The sequence below is a fragment of the Salmo salar genome, chromosome 18, assembly GCF_965601325.2.
Source record: "Salmo salar chromosome 18, fSalSal1, whole genome shotgun sequence".
In the NCBI taxonomy this organism is placed as follows: Eukaryota; Metazoa; Chordata; class Actinopteri; order Salmoniformes; family Salmonidae; genus Salmo; species Salmo salar.
Genome location: NC_138308.1, coordinates 91228482 through 91243102, shown reverse-complemented (window position 1 = coordinate 91243102; position 14621 = coordinate 91228482). Strand labels below are relative to the sequence as shown.

The 14621-nt window shown below is 43.5% G+C and overlaps 1 protein-coding gene across 2 annotated transcripts in view; it reads right to left on the bottom strand.

Annotated features, from left to right (window-relative positions):
• The window catches only part of phka1a (phosphorylase kinase, alpha 1a (muscle)), a 53314-nt gene that overhangs the window by 4274 nt on the left and 34419 nt on the right, over window positions 1–14621 (bottom strand). Inside the window, exons 16-30 of one of the 2 annotated variants that reach the window (XM_014156625.3) lie at window positions 13357–13501; window positions 13167–13245; window positions 11998–12155; window positions 9715–9782; window positions 9247–9349; window positions 8665–8759; window positions 8416–8561; window positions 7986–8139; window positions 7579–7658; window positions 7155–7233; window positions 6918–7047; window positions 5789–5890; window positions 5482–5597; window positions 4039–4083; window positions 1796–1957 (exon numbers count right to left, since the gene is read on the bottom strand). In XM_014156625.3, coding sequence (XP_014012100.1) covers window positions 1796–1957; window positions 4039–4083; window positions 5482–5597; window positions 5789–5890; window positions 6918–7047; window positions 7155–7233; window positions 7579–7658; window positions 7986–8139; window positions 8416–8561; window positions 8665–8759; window positions 9247–9349; window positions 9715–9782; window positions 11998–12155; window positions 13167–13245; window positions 13357–13501 — 1662 coding nt within the window. The other variant, XM_014156626.3, reaches the window with a different exon arrangement.

Below are 14621 nucleotides of genomic sequence, written 5' to 3'. Positions count from 1 at the left end.
TATTGTGTATGTGTGTGTGTGTATGTGTGTGTGTATATATATATATTATATATATATATAAATAAATAAAAATACTATATTTGGTAGAACCCTAAAGGGGATTCTAATCCTATAACTATAAAAGGCAACAGTAAACATGAATGACACCACACAGTTATGAAAACGTAGGACAGTAAAGAGGCCTTTCTACTGACTGAAAAACACCAAAAGAAAGATGCCCAGGGTCCCTGCTCATCTGCGTGAACGTGCCTTAGGCATGCTGCAAGGAGGCATGAGGACTGCAGATGTGGCCAGGGCAATAAATTGCTATGTCCATACTGTGAGATGCCTAAGACAGCGCTACAGGGAGACAGGGTGGACAGCTGATTGTCCTCGCAGTGGCAGACCACGTGTAACAACACCTGCACAGGATCGGTACATCCGAATATCACACCTGTGGGACAGGTACAGGATGGCAACAACAACTGCCCGAGTTACACCAGGAACGCACAATCCCTCCATCAGTGCTCAGACTGTCCGCAATAGGCTGAGAGAGGCTGGACTGAGGGCTTGTAGGCCTGTTGTAAGGCAGGTCCTCACCAGACATCACCGGCAACAACGTTGCCTATGGGCACAAACCCACCGTCGCTGGACCAGACAGGACTGGCAAAAAGTGCTCTTCGCTGACGAGTCGCGGTTTTGTCTCACCAGGGGTGATGGTCGGATTCGCGTTTATCATCTAAGGAATGAGCGTTACACCGAGGCCTGTACACTGGAGCGGGATCGAGGTGGAGGGTCCGTCATGGTCTGGGGTGGTGTGTCACAGCATCATCGGACTGAGCTTGTTGTCATTGCAGGCAATCTCAATGCTGTGCGTTACAGGGAAGACATCCTCCTCCCTCATGTGGTACCCTTCCTGCAGGCTCATCCTGACATGACACTCCAGCATGACAATGCCACCAGCCATAATGCTTGTTCTCTGCGTGATTTCCTACAAGAAAGGAATGTCAGTGTTTTGCCATGGCCAGCGAAGAGCCCGGATCTCAATCCCATTGAGCACGTCTGGGACATGTTGGATCGAAGGGTGAGGGCTAGGTCCATTCCCCCCAGAAATGTCCGGGAACTTGCAGGTGCCTTGGTAGAAGAGTGGGGTAACATCTCACAGCAAGCAAATCTGGTGCAGTCCATGAGGAGGAGATGCACTGCAGTACTTAATGCACACCAGATACTGACTGTTACTTTTGATTTTGACCCCCCTTTGTTCAGGGACACATTATTCCATTTCTGTTAGTCACATGTCTGTGGAACTTGTTCAGTTTATGTCTCAGTTGTTGAATCTTGCTATGTTCATACAAATATTTACACATGTTAAGTTTGCTGAAAATAAACGCAGTTGACAATGAGAGGACGTTTATGTTTATGTATACATTGTTATACTAATATATAGTATATACACACACATATACATAGTTATACTAAACAATATATACTAAACAATATATATACACATATATATATACACATATGTACGTATACGTATATATATATACGTCTGTAACAAGTGTTGTTTTTGTGCTCAATGGTGGATCTATTCATAATTATTTAAGATATGTGTGTATATATATATATATATATATATATATATATATATATATATATATATATATATATATACACATACACACACACACACACACACACACACACACATACATACATACATACATACACACACATACATACATACATACATACACACAGTAATACTATACAAAATATACTTATACTAAATATATATTGCAAGGTAAATCCAGACCTTCTGCAGAATCTTCCAGACCTTCTGATAGAAGCCTATGGGGACTCTGTTGAGTGCTCCGTCTAGACGTCTCCTACGCAGCCATTGGCCGTGCCTCGTATCCTTGACGATGGACGTGCTCACTGGAACGTCCAGAGACTCTATGGAGGGGAGCCTGTACCTCTGTGACACACACACACACACACACTGTAGCAACCTTAACCCAACACCTAGCGACCTCATCAAGAAGTCCCCACCTCCTGGCGTAATGTTTAAGGTGTTGGCTTCACAGTTGCTTGACCCCGGTTCGAGTCCCGGTCGGGGCTACCCACCAAATTCGCTACAACACAAATATATGCATACATATACAGTGAGGGAGAAAGTATTTGATCCCCTGCTGATTTTGTACATTTGCCCACTGACAAAAATGATCAGTCTATAATTTTAATGGTAGGTTTATTTGAACAGTGAGAGACAGAATAACAACAAAAAAATCCAGAAAAACGCATGTCAAAAATGTAATAAATTGATTTGCATTTTAATGAGGGAAATAAGTATTTGACCCCTCTGCAAAACATGACTTAGTACTTGGTGGCAAAACCGTTGTTGGCAATCGCAGAGGTCAGACGTTTCTTGTAGTTGGCCACCAGGTTTGCACACATCTCAGGAGGGATTTTGTCCCACTCCTCTTTGCAGATCTTCTCCAAGTCATTAAGGTTTCGAGGCTGACGTTTGGCAACTCGAACCTTCAGCTCCCTCCACAGATTTTCTATGGGATTAAGGTCTGGAGACTGGCTAGGCCACTCCAGGACCTTGAAGTGCTTCTTTTTGAGCCACTCCTTTGTTGCCTTGGCCGTGTGTTTTGGGTCATTGCCATGCTGGAATACCCATCCACAACCCATTTTCAATGCCCTGGCTGAGGGAAGGAGGTTCTCTCCCAAGAGCTGACGGTATATGGCCCCGTCCATCGTCCCTTTGCTGCGGTGAAGTTGTCCTGTCCCCTTAGCAGAAAAACACCCCCAAAGCATAATGTTTCCACCTCCATGTTTGATGGTGGAGATGGTGTTCTTGGGGTCATAGGCAGCATTCCTCCTCCTCCAAACACGGCGAGTTGAGTTGATGCCAAAGAGCTCCATTTCGGTCTCATCTGACCACAACACTTTCACCCAGTTGTCCTCTGAATCATTCAGATGTTCATTGGCAAACTTCAGATGGGCATGTATATGTGCTTTCTTGAGCAGGGGGACCTTGCGGGCGCTGCAGGATTTCAGTCCTTCACGGCGTAGTGTGTTACCAATTGTTTCTTGGTGACTATGGTCCCAGCTGCCTTGAAATCATTGACAAGATCCTCCCGTGTAGTTCTGGGCTGATTCCTCACCGTTCTCATGATCATTGCAACTCCACGAGGTGAGATCTTGCATGGAGCCCCAGGCCGAGGGAGATTGACAGTTCTTTTGTGTTTCTTCCATTTGCGAATAATCGCACCAACTGTTGTCACCTTCTCACCAAGCTGCTTGGCGATGGTCTTGTAGCCCATTCCAACCTTGTGTAGGTCTACAATCTTGTCCCTGACATCCTTGGAGAGCTCTTTGGTCTTGGTCATGGTGGAGAGTTTGGATTCTGATTGATTGATTGCCTCTGTGGACAGGTGTCTTTTATACAGGTAACAAGCTTCGGTTAGGAGCACTCCCTTTAAGTGTGTGCTCCTAATCTCAGCTCGTTACCTGTATAAAAGACACCTGGGAGCCAGAAATCTTTCTGATTGAGTTGAGTTGTTATTCTGTCTCTCACTGTTCAAATAAACCTACCATTAAAATTATAGACTGATCATTTCTTTGTCAGTGGGCAAACGTACAAAATCAGCAGGGGATCAAATACTTTTTTCCCCTCACTGTACAGTACCAGTCAAAAGTTTGGGCACACCCACTCATTCAAGGGTTTTTCTTCATTTTCACTATTTTCTACATTGTAGAATAATAGTAAAGACATCAACTGGGGGGGGGGGGAGACCTATACAGTACATATGAATATATAAATACATACGAATATAATGTATGCCCTATGGGCGGGAGGTTGTACCACTGACAGAGCCATAAAATATACATACTGTATACATATCACGTTAAGCCAATGAGAGATTAACCATTTCAACTGCAAAATGGCAATTTCGCTTTGATAATTACAATGAGTTAGGATGTAAACTGGAAAAGCGATGACAATTTGAAAGTACATTTTGGTGTGCTAAAATGTATTTTAACTCTTACCCCAGATTCAATATGTCCCATGTCCAGTGAATGTGGTGTTAGGCTCTGAGGTGGGGAGAAAGAATTCACAACAGGACAACAGCCAATGACAACATCCAGTGGGAACAGTGTGTGTGTGAACTTCGTTAGGGTGAACAACCACGTTAAAAACTGTGCTAACCGACCACCATAGTCATCACCATAGAGACCGCCCTGTTACCAAGGCAATAACATAAGAACCCTGGATCCAGTGGATTGACCACAAGTGAACCACAACCTGATTTTTGACCATAATTCAAAAGATTTTAAGTGACTTTTGCATGCAAACTGCTGACAGCGCACAAGTGAATTAACACCCTGTAACCAAGCAACAAGTCATGACCATCATCATCATCACCTGTCTTGGCTGCGACCATGACAACTTGTGCTCCTCCAACTGAAATGGAAAGATGACTGAGTGACAAGCTCTGGAGAGGAGAACAGTCTGGGTACTGTTGGTATTCGGGCTGTAGTGTCATAACCAATGTTTTTCTTTACTTCAATTCCCTGAAAGTGACCTCCTACATCGGGGTCAGACCCCTTTTGAATGAGCTTGGCAATTATATAATCAAATTCGTGAAAAAGCGTTAATTTAATATGTATATAATTATATTTGTGTTTGTGGATGAATTTGCTGAAGACCATTGGGCCACGTCTATGACGATTAAACACCATTTAAAAAACCTACAAAAGTTGTGTCACATTCATAGGGTTCTGAACCCTTTAAAGTTGCGCGCTATGCAGAAATCACTCCTTCATTTCCTGGTTGCAAATATTCTAATACTTCGCCTAATTTCAGTTTATGTGACAAAACAAGCAAGTCTAGTGTAGAGAATCATTGTACCGTCTAAACTCTAAAATATATTTTCCATATCTAAAAAATATTGTATTTTCAGCTGTTTGAAGCTGGTGTACAAAAACAAAATGAAAGTAAAAAGACGCAAAACGCGAAACTTAAGAACATATCTACCACTTCTTAGACTTGCTTTCAATGAGAAAGAAATGTGTGTTATAGATCTGTGTGTTATAGATCTGTGTGTTATAGATCTGTCAATGAGAATTTGGTCAGGTCACCCCAAAAGTTACATTTTGCAGCTTTAAAAAGCTAATAGACCTGTGATATCATAGAGTCCCAAGCCAATTGGTTTTAGTTCAGGTTTAGTTGACCTATTTTGACCAGGTAAAATAACAAATTAGTAGAAAGGATAAACACACTACAATTAAAACTATCATGTTGATCTCTCTGATGGTCAACATCCATAATTCCTTCTATACATGGTTACATTTCTCCAGCCCCGTCCCTCAGATGTTAACCCCCCCCCCAAAAAAAGTGTCGTCAGGGTTACATGGTCGTCAGGGTTACATGGTCGTCAGGGTACACGCTTTGTTGCGGTTTCAATCCCAGATTGCCCCTTTAATACGTACCATCCTCATGTCACTCTTCAGCTTGCTGATGCCCGCCCTCTCGCTCTTGGTGGCGCCCACATTACCCACCTCGTGGATAGAGATGGCAGGACTGGCACCTGCGTCTACGGAACGCACTGGAATACACACACACACAATTATAACATAGAACAAACATAGGATACCACATATAAGGATGTCATAATATGTGTGTATATTATATGTACAATATGAGTTCATGGCAATCTAATAACTGTCCATAAAGATGTTCATAGGGATGTCATAACAGCTCATAGGGATGTCATAACAGTTCATAAAGGCTTCATACCGCTCCTCTGCACTCCAAACTCCTTCCCACTGAGGATGTGATGCAGCAGGATCTTTAATTCTGACGGACTCAGACTCATCAGACTCTCTGTAGCCTCCTCTCCTACAGGGCCCACGACACACACACGCGACACACACACACACACACACACACACACACACACACACAATTTTCACTTTTCACATAAAAAATAATCATTGTATTCCATTGTGACTGGTTACAGGATGTTTGACACTAGTTCCTACTTCACTGAAAATAATAAAAAACACTTTAGGGAATGTCCTTTTCTCGTCATTGTGACCTGAGAGGTTGAGAGACTGTACCAGCTCTGGGTCCAACTTACTGCTACTATTCATATGACTGTTATTACCTGAGAGGTTGAGAGACTGTACCAGCTCTGGGTCCAACTTACTGCTACTATTCATATGACTGTTATTACCTGAGAGGTTGAGAGACTGTACCAGCTCTGGGTCCAACTTACTGCTACTATTCATATGACTGTTATTACCTGAGCAGTTGAGAGACTGTGCCAGCTCTGGGTCCAACTTACTGCTACTATTCATATGACTGTTATTACCTGAGCAGTTGAGAGATTGTATTAGCTCTGGGTTTAACTTACTGCTACTATTCATATGACTGTTATTACCTGAGAGGTTGAGAGACTGTACCAGCTCTGGGTCCAACTTACTGCTACTATTCATATGACTGTTATTACCTGAGCAGTTGAGAGATTGTATTAGCTCTGGGTTTAACTTACTGCTACTATTCATATGACTGTTATTACCTGAGAGGTTGAGAGACTGTACCAGCTCTGGGTCCAACTTACTGCTACTATTCATATGACTGTTATTACCTGAGCAGTTGAGAGATTGTATTAGCTCTGGGTTTAACTTACTGCTACTATTCATATGACTGTTATTACCTGAGAGGTTGAGAGACTGTACCAGCTCTGGGTCCAACTTACTGCTACTATTCATATGACTGTTATTACCTGAGCAGTTGAGAGATTGTATTAGCTCTGGGTTTAACTTACTGCTACTATTCATATGACTGTTATTACCTGAGAGGTTGAGAGACTGTACCAGCTCTGGGTCCAACTTACTGCTACTATTCATATGACTGTTATTACCTGAGCAGTTGAGAGACTGTGCCAGTTCAGTGGCCATCACCTGGATGATGAGTCCGATACGCAGCCTGTACATCTCACTGAACAGGCTGGGCTGGGTACGCATGTTCATCGCCAAGTACACCATGATCTCCTGTTAAATACACACACACACACAACCGCAAGAGAGAGAAACAGAGGTAGTTTGAAACAGAAGGCTTGGCCAAATGAGTGAGCTTACAGTATTGTGTGCCCGTGTACCTGTGTAAGGATGGCTATAGTGATGTTGTTCTCACTAGCTTCATCTATCAGCATGGCCAGCTTGTCTGGAGGGATGGGTCTGAGAGACAGAGAGATGTAGAGAGAGGAGAGAGATGAAGGGATAAAGAGAGAGAAAGAAGGTTGAGAGAGAGAGAAAGTAGGAAAGAGAGAGAGAGATGAAGTAATGCAGAGAGAGGATGAGAGAGAGAAGGATGAGAGAGAGAAAGTAATAGGAAAGAGAGGTAAAGGGACACAGAGAGAGACCATCACAACCATGTATATTTTTAATATATTTAACCACCATATATCTACTGTATTTATCAAGGGGAGCCCTGGTCAATATGCATCACTCAGAGTCTCTGGTCAAAAGTAGTGCCCCACAAAGGGAACCTGGTGCCATTTAGGATGTAGGAAGTAAACTGACGCTGTGATGGTCTTCTCCCGAGGTTCTGGAGGCAGACCCACAGTCAGGTGCTTCTGGTGGGCCAACAAATCAGAGCAAGCCTGGGGACACACAGCAACTAATCAAAAACAAGTATACGTTCATCAACCAATCAAAACAGATCTGTCCTCATCAACCAATCAAAACAGGCCTGCTGACACCTAGCCACCAATCAAAATACGCCAGTTGACACCTAGCAACCAATCACAAACAGTCCGGCTGAGACACAGAAACCAATCAAAAACAAGTACACACTCATCAACCAATAAAAACAGGCCAGCTAACACCTAGCAACCAATCATAATAGGCTAGCACTAATCAACCACTGAAAAGTTCAGCAGCAGCAGAGAGACAGAGACTGAACAATGTGTGTGCGTTTCTATGTTTACCCAGTCGAGTTCCTCTACTTTCTTCCTCAGTATTCCAGAGATCATGCGTATGAGTCCCCAGTGTTTGAGGTCTCCTGCCTTCACATACAGGTCTGTCAGCAAGGAGCGGACTGTAGAGCCTTTACCATGTAGCCTGGTGTCCCACTCCATACCCCTAGTGGACAGATACACACACAGAGACACGCACGCACACAGACAGAGACACGCACGCACACAGACAGAGACACGCACGCACACAGACAGAGACACGCACGCACACAGACAAAGACACGCACGCACACAGACAGAGACAAACACACAATTCTTGAAAATTCTCAGGTTCAATTCAAAGCAGGTCGATTTTTAAGTATCAGTAAAGAAGGATGGAGGGATGAATACAGACAAACAGAAAGAAAGAGATCTTGTATGAAGAGATAGAAGAGAATCTGACTTGTCTTTGAAGAGGATGTACAGTATGTCCGCCTGGTCTGGTAGACTGTAGGTGTCTCTGAGGAGCTGGACCAGTCTATTGTAGTCTATATCACCACTGGCATCTCTAGGCAGTTTACACTCTGAGGTCACTACTACCTGAGGAAACTATAGAGAGAGAGAGTGAGAGAGAGAGTGGTCTTTTAGTATAAGGCAAGAGAAAATGTTAATGTGTTCACATGTGCACACACACACACACACACACACCTACCTGAGTGGTGTGAGGCGCAGAGGAATCTGTGAGGGTGAGGTGGAGGGAGGGCTGAGGGGAACGGAAGAGCTTGGTGGGGAGATACAAGTGGGCATCTAGAAGAGAGGGGGGGGTAGAGAGCGACAGAGGGGGGGGGGGGGTAGAGAGCGACAGAGAGGAGGAGGAGGGTAGAGAGAGCGACAGAGGGGAGGGGGGGGGGGAGAGCGACAGAGAGAGGGGGGAGGAGGGGAGAGAGAGCGACAGAGAGGAGGAGGAGGAGGGTAGAGAGAGCGACAGAGGGGGGGGGGGGGGAGTGACAGAGAGAGGGGGGAGGAGGGGAGAGAGAGCGACAGAGAGGAGGAGGAGGAGGAGGGTAGAGAGAGCGACAGAGAGGGGGGGAGGAGGGGAGAGAGAGCGACAGAGAGGAGGAGGAGGAGGAGGAGGGTAGAGAGAGCGACAGAGAGGGGGGGAGGAGGGGAGAGATGGGGTAAAAAGAGAGATCTGTTCAAATGACCTTGATCGAACAGGTACAACAAACAGCAATAACCTGCAGACACTGTGCCCTCCATGGAATGAGTTTGACACCCTTAAAAAGGTTCTCACTGTGTAGGTGGAGTTCCTTGGCCTTGTGCATCAGAGACACCAGTTCCTTGGTCTTCGTGGCTGCTGCTTTGAACCTGTCCAGCCCTCCAGAGTCACCTCTGACCTATAACCCAAAATAATCATCCAGAAAAGACATGGGACAAGTGTATTGGTTAGATTAAGGCCAGGTTTCCCAGACACAGATTAAGCCTAATCCTGGACTATAAACCATTTCAATGGACATTCTACAATGAGCTTCTATTTTTTGTCCAGGATGAGGATTCATCTAGATCTGAGAAACTGACCCCATTATATATATATATATATATATATATATATATATATATATATATATATATATATATAGTGCGCACACACACACACACACACACACACACACACACACACATATATATATATATTTAATACTTTATGTGAGAAAATGTAGATGTCAAAAAAAATGTGTATTTACTAATAAATAACCCTGACCTTTGACCCTGTGCTGGGGTTCGCTGTGGTCAACAACTGGTCCAGGTACTGGGCTAGATCATCAGCCTCTAGAGAAGGAGGGGGAGAAAGGAGGAGGGGAGAGATGAAGGGGAGTAGAAGGAGAGAAAGACACACACACACAGAGAGCTAAGGGCTTTGCAAGTTTGAATGTTATAAAGTTAGTGTGGGAGAGGTGGAAAAATGATTGTTATCGATCAACAATGACAAACCTCCTGCATTGACAACTTTGAAGGAAAGCTACTGAGGATGGTAGCTGACTCTATAGCCACTCCTATCTGTCATATTTTTAATCTGAGCCTAGAGGAAAGTCTTAGTCCTCAGGCCTGGAGGGAAGCCAAAGTAATTCTGCTACCCAAGAGTGGTAAAGTGGCCTTGACTGGTTCTAACAGCCGACCTATCAGCTTGCTGCCAGCTCTTAGCAAACTGTTGGAAAAAATAGTGTTTGACCAAATACAATGCTATTTCACTGTAAACAAATTAACAACAGACTTCCAGCATGCTTATAGAGAAGAGCACTCAACATGTACTGCACTGACACAAATGACTGATGATTGGTTGAAAGACATTGATAATAATAAGATTGTGGGAGCTGTACTGTTAGATTTCAGTGCAGCCTTTGATATTATTGACCATAACCTATTGTTGAAAAATACAAATGTCTTATGGCTTTTTGACCTCCGCTTTATCGTGGATTCAGAGCTATCCATCTAATAGAACTCAAAGGGTTTTCTATAATGGAAGCTTCTCTAATGTCAAATATGTAAACTGTGGTGTACCACAGGGCAACTCTCTAGGCCCTCTAATCTTTTCTATTTTTACCAATGACCTGCCACTGGCATTAAACAAAGCATGTGTGTCCATGTATGCTGATGCTTCAACCATATACGCATCAGCAACCACAGCTAATGAAGTCACTGAAACCTTTAACAAAAGAGTTGCAGTCTGTTTTTTAATAAACTGGTCCTGAACATCTCTAAATCTAAGAGCATTGTATTTGGTACAAATCATTTCTTAAGTTCTAGACCTCGGCTGAATCTGGTAATGAATGGTGTGTTGAGTTGGGAGACTAAATTACTTGGCGTTACCTTAGATTGTAAACTGTCATGGTCAAAACATATACAGTTGAAGTCGGAAGTTTACATACACCTTAGTAAAAATTCCCTGTCTTAGGTGAGTTATGATCTCCACTTTATTTTAAGAATGTGAAATGTCAGCATAATAGTAGAGAGAATTATTTATTTCAGCTTTTATTTCTTTCATCACATTCCCAGTGGGTCAGAAGTTTACATACACTCAATTATTATTTGGTAATCAAACTTTAACTTCCTGACTGATGTCTTAAGAAGTTGCTTCAATATATTCACATAATTTTCCTTCCTCATGATCCATCTATTTTGTGAAGTGCACCAGTCCCTCCTGCATTAAACTATTAATGGTCGTAAAGATGGGGAGAGGTCTGGCTGTAATAAAGAGAAACTCCGCTTTTTTGACACCACACTCCAAAAAGCAAGTCCTGCAGGCTCTAGTTTTGTCTAATCTTGATTATTGTCTAGTCGTGTGGTCCAGTGCTGCAAGGAAAGACCCAGTTAAACTGCAGCTGGCCCAAAACAAAGCGGCACGTTTTGCTCTTAATTGTAATCGGAGGGCTGATATAAATACTATGCATGCCAGTCTCTCTTGGCTAAGAGTTGAGGAGAGACTGACTGCATCACTTACTTATATAAGAAACATTAACGTGTTGAAAATCCTAAATTGTTTGCATAGTCAACTTACACACCACTCTGACACACACACGTATCCCACCAGACATGCCACCAGGGGTCTTTTCACAGTCCCTAAATCCAGAACAAATTCAAGGAAGCGTACAGTATTATATAGAGCCCATATTGCATGGAACTTCCATCTCATATTGCTCAAATAAACATCAAACCTGGTCTCAAAAAACAGATAAAGCAACACCTAGCGGCACAACGCCTCTCCCCTATTTGACCTAGATAGTGTGTGTCTGTATTGATATGTATGTATTGATCTGTATGTATTGATATGTATGTATTGATATGTATGTATTGATATGTAGGCTACGTGTGTCTTTACATTGTTTTTATGTAGTTCTGTCCTTGAGCTGTTCTTATCTATTGATGTTCTGTTTCATGTTTTGTGTGGACCCCAGGAAGAGTAGTTGCTGCTTTTGCAACAGCTAATAGGGATCCTAATAAAATACCACAATACCTCTGTCCCTCCCCTTCCTCCTTCCTTTCTTACCACCATTGAAGGTCAAGCCATGCTCAGCAAAGCATCCATAGTCATCATCATCATCTTGTTCCCGGCCCATGCCGCCCGCATGCTTACTGGCATCCAGGAAGCTGAGTTTGGCAAAACAGGAAGTGGTCAGGAACTCAGAGAGCTTCCCCGTCTGGATCCTGGAGGGAGAGAAATGAATGGATCGATGTCTGACTGAGGGAAGGTAGGTACTAAGTGAGTAAATGTGTGTGTGTGTGTATGACCAAGTGTGAAGGTAGGTACTAAGTGAGTAAATGTGTGTGTATGACCGAGTGTGAAGGTAGGTACTAAGTGAGTAAATGTGTGTGTATGACCGAGTGTGAAGGTAGGTACTAAGTGAGTAAATGTGTGTGTGTGACCGAGTGTGAAGATAGGTACTAAGTGAGTAAATGTGTGTGTGTGACCGAGTGTGAAGGTAGGTACTAAGTGAGTAAATGTGTGTGTGTGTGTGTGTGAGACCGAGTGTGAAGGTAGGTACTAAGTGAGTAAATGTGTGTGTGTGTGTGTGTGTGTGTGTGTGAAGGTAGGTACTAAGTGAGTAAATGTGTGTGTGTGACCGAGTGTGAAGGTAGGTACTAAGTGAGTAAATGTGTGTGTGTGTATGTGTGTGTGTGTGTGTGTGTGATCGAGTGTGAAGGTAGGTACTAAGTGAGTAAATGTGTGTGTGTGTGTGTATGACCGAGTGTGAAGGTAGGTACTAAGTGAGTAAATGTGTGTGTGTGTGTGTGTGTGTGTAGGTAGGTACTAAGTGAGTAAATGTGTGTGTGTGTGTGTGTGTGTGTGTGAAGGTAGGTACTAAGTGAGTAAATGTGTGTGTGTGTGTGTGTGAAGGTAGGTACTAAGTGAGTAAATGTGTGTGTGTGTGTGTGTGTGTGTGTGTGTGTGTGAAGGTAGGTACTAAGTGAGTAAATGTGTGTGTGTGTGTGTGACCGAGTGATTTCAGAAAAAATGTATGAATGGATAAATGCATGAATGATCAAAAGAACGAACGATTAAACAAAAACGAGAAAAAAAACTGAGACTGAGGGATAAATGAATGAATGTTTTTGTTCCTTAATTTCTTCAAACAAACCGACAGATGGGCGACGGAGTCACAGATGGGCGACGGAGTCACAGACGGACAGATGAATGAATATATAAGGAGAACTCACCTTGCTCCTCCATAGTATCCATCCTGTAGCTTCTTCAGAGTGGCCAGAACCGCTGGGTCCAGGTCAGAGTGGTCTTCAGCTGAAACATACAGGGACAATGAGCTAACACACACACACACACACACACACACACACACACACACACACACACACACACACACACACACACACACACTGGTGTGTGACTCACTGAGCATGGTCTGAGAGATAGGAAAGGTGACAGTGGGTCTTCCAGTCATCCTCCATCGAGAGGAAAGGTAGGACAGGTCTGTACGAAGCATGTCAACAATCATCTGGTTGTCCAACGCCAAGTAGAACTGCTGGTGATCTATGAACTGGAGGGAGAGAGGGAGGGAGGGGAGAGAGGGAGGAAAGGGAATAAATAAAGACTAGTAATTATCCTTCTCTTCCCAGGACATTCAGTAGCTACTGTCTAAAGTGATATCCAAATAAAGGAGCATTTAAACGATGAAATGATCCTAGAAGGTCATCAGCGATGTAAGGACACTCATCAGTCCCCAGTTCAAAAGTTATGTTAAATGCTATGAGTGCATCAGTCGACAGGACCACAAATGTAACCATGCGTCGGTCAGAAAATCGATTCAAACATTACGAATCGCTGGGTTCACTAAAATGTTTTGCTTAAATTACTTTCTACCTTCCGAAAATACCCCTCATCTTGTGACAACTGTGTTCTCTACTTCAGTGTCGAACTACGAATGTAATTGGGTTGACAGTCATTGATCTACAAATCATTTTGCTTGCCGAACAACCCCAGGTAATATCAGTAGGCGAGTCAAACTGTGCTCTGTGTGCAGCTTCTCTCGCTGACCAACGAGAGGTAGGCCTGTTCCTGATCTGACACATCTGCACATCACCTTCAGCATTCAAATGTTTGTAAAATGGCTTGCGAAATATTAGGCTTAATAGGTTGAATGACAACAAATGTAATTTGTTAGGTTCATTTTATCAAATGTGCTGTTGAAAATGGTGTTTTAGCAGAATAAAAGTAGCCTAAGCTACAGCCGGAACACACTACCCTCATTTGGCTATAGGTAGGCTACATGCTATAGCTAGGCGACATGCTATGCTATAGCTAGGCTACATGCTATGCTATAGCTAGGCGACATGCTATAGCTAGGCGACATGCTATGCTATAGGTAGACAGACTACATGCTAATCAGGTCTTACAATAGAGTTTATTTTCATTGTTCTGGTTCACCATGAGCAATAGTTTTGGTAGTTTTTTGGTAGCTTCAGCTTTCTCTCTCACACACACACGCACACGCACACGCACACGCACACACACACGCACGCACACACACGCACGCACACGCACGCACACACGCACACGCACACGCACACGCACACGCACACGCACACACACACACACACACACACACGCACACGCACACACACACGCACACACACACGCACACACACACGCACACACAC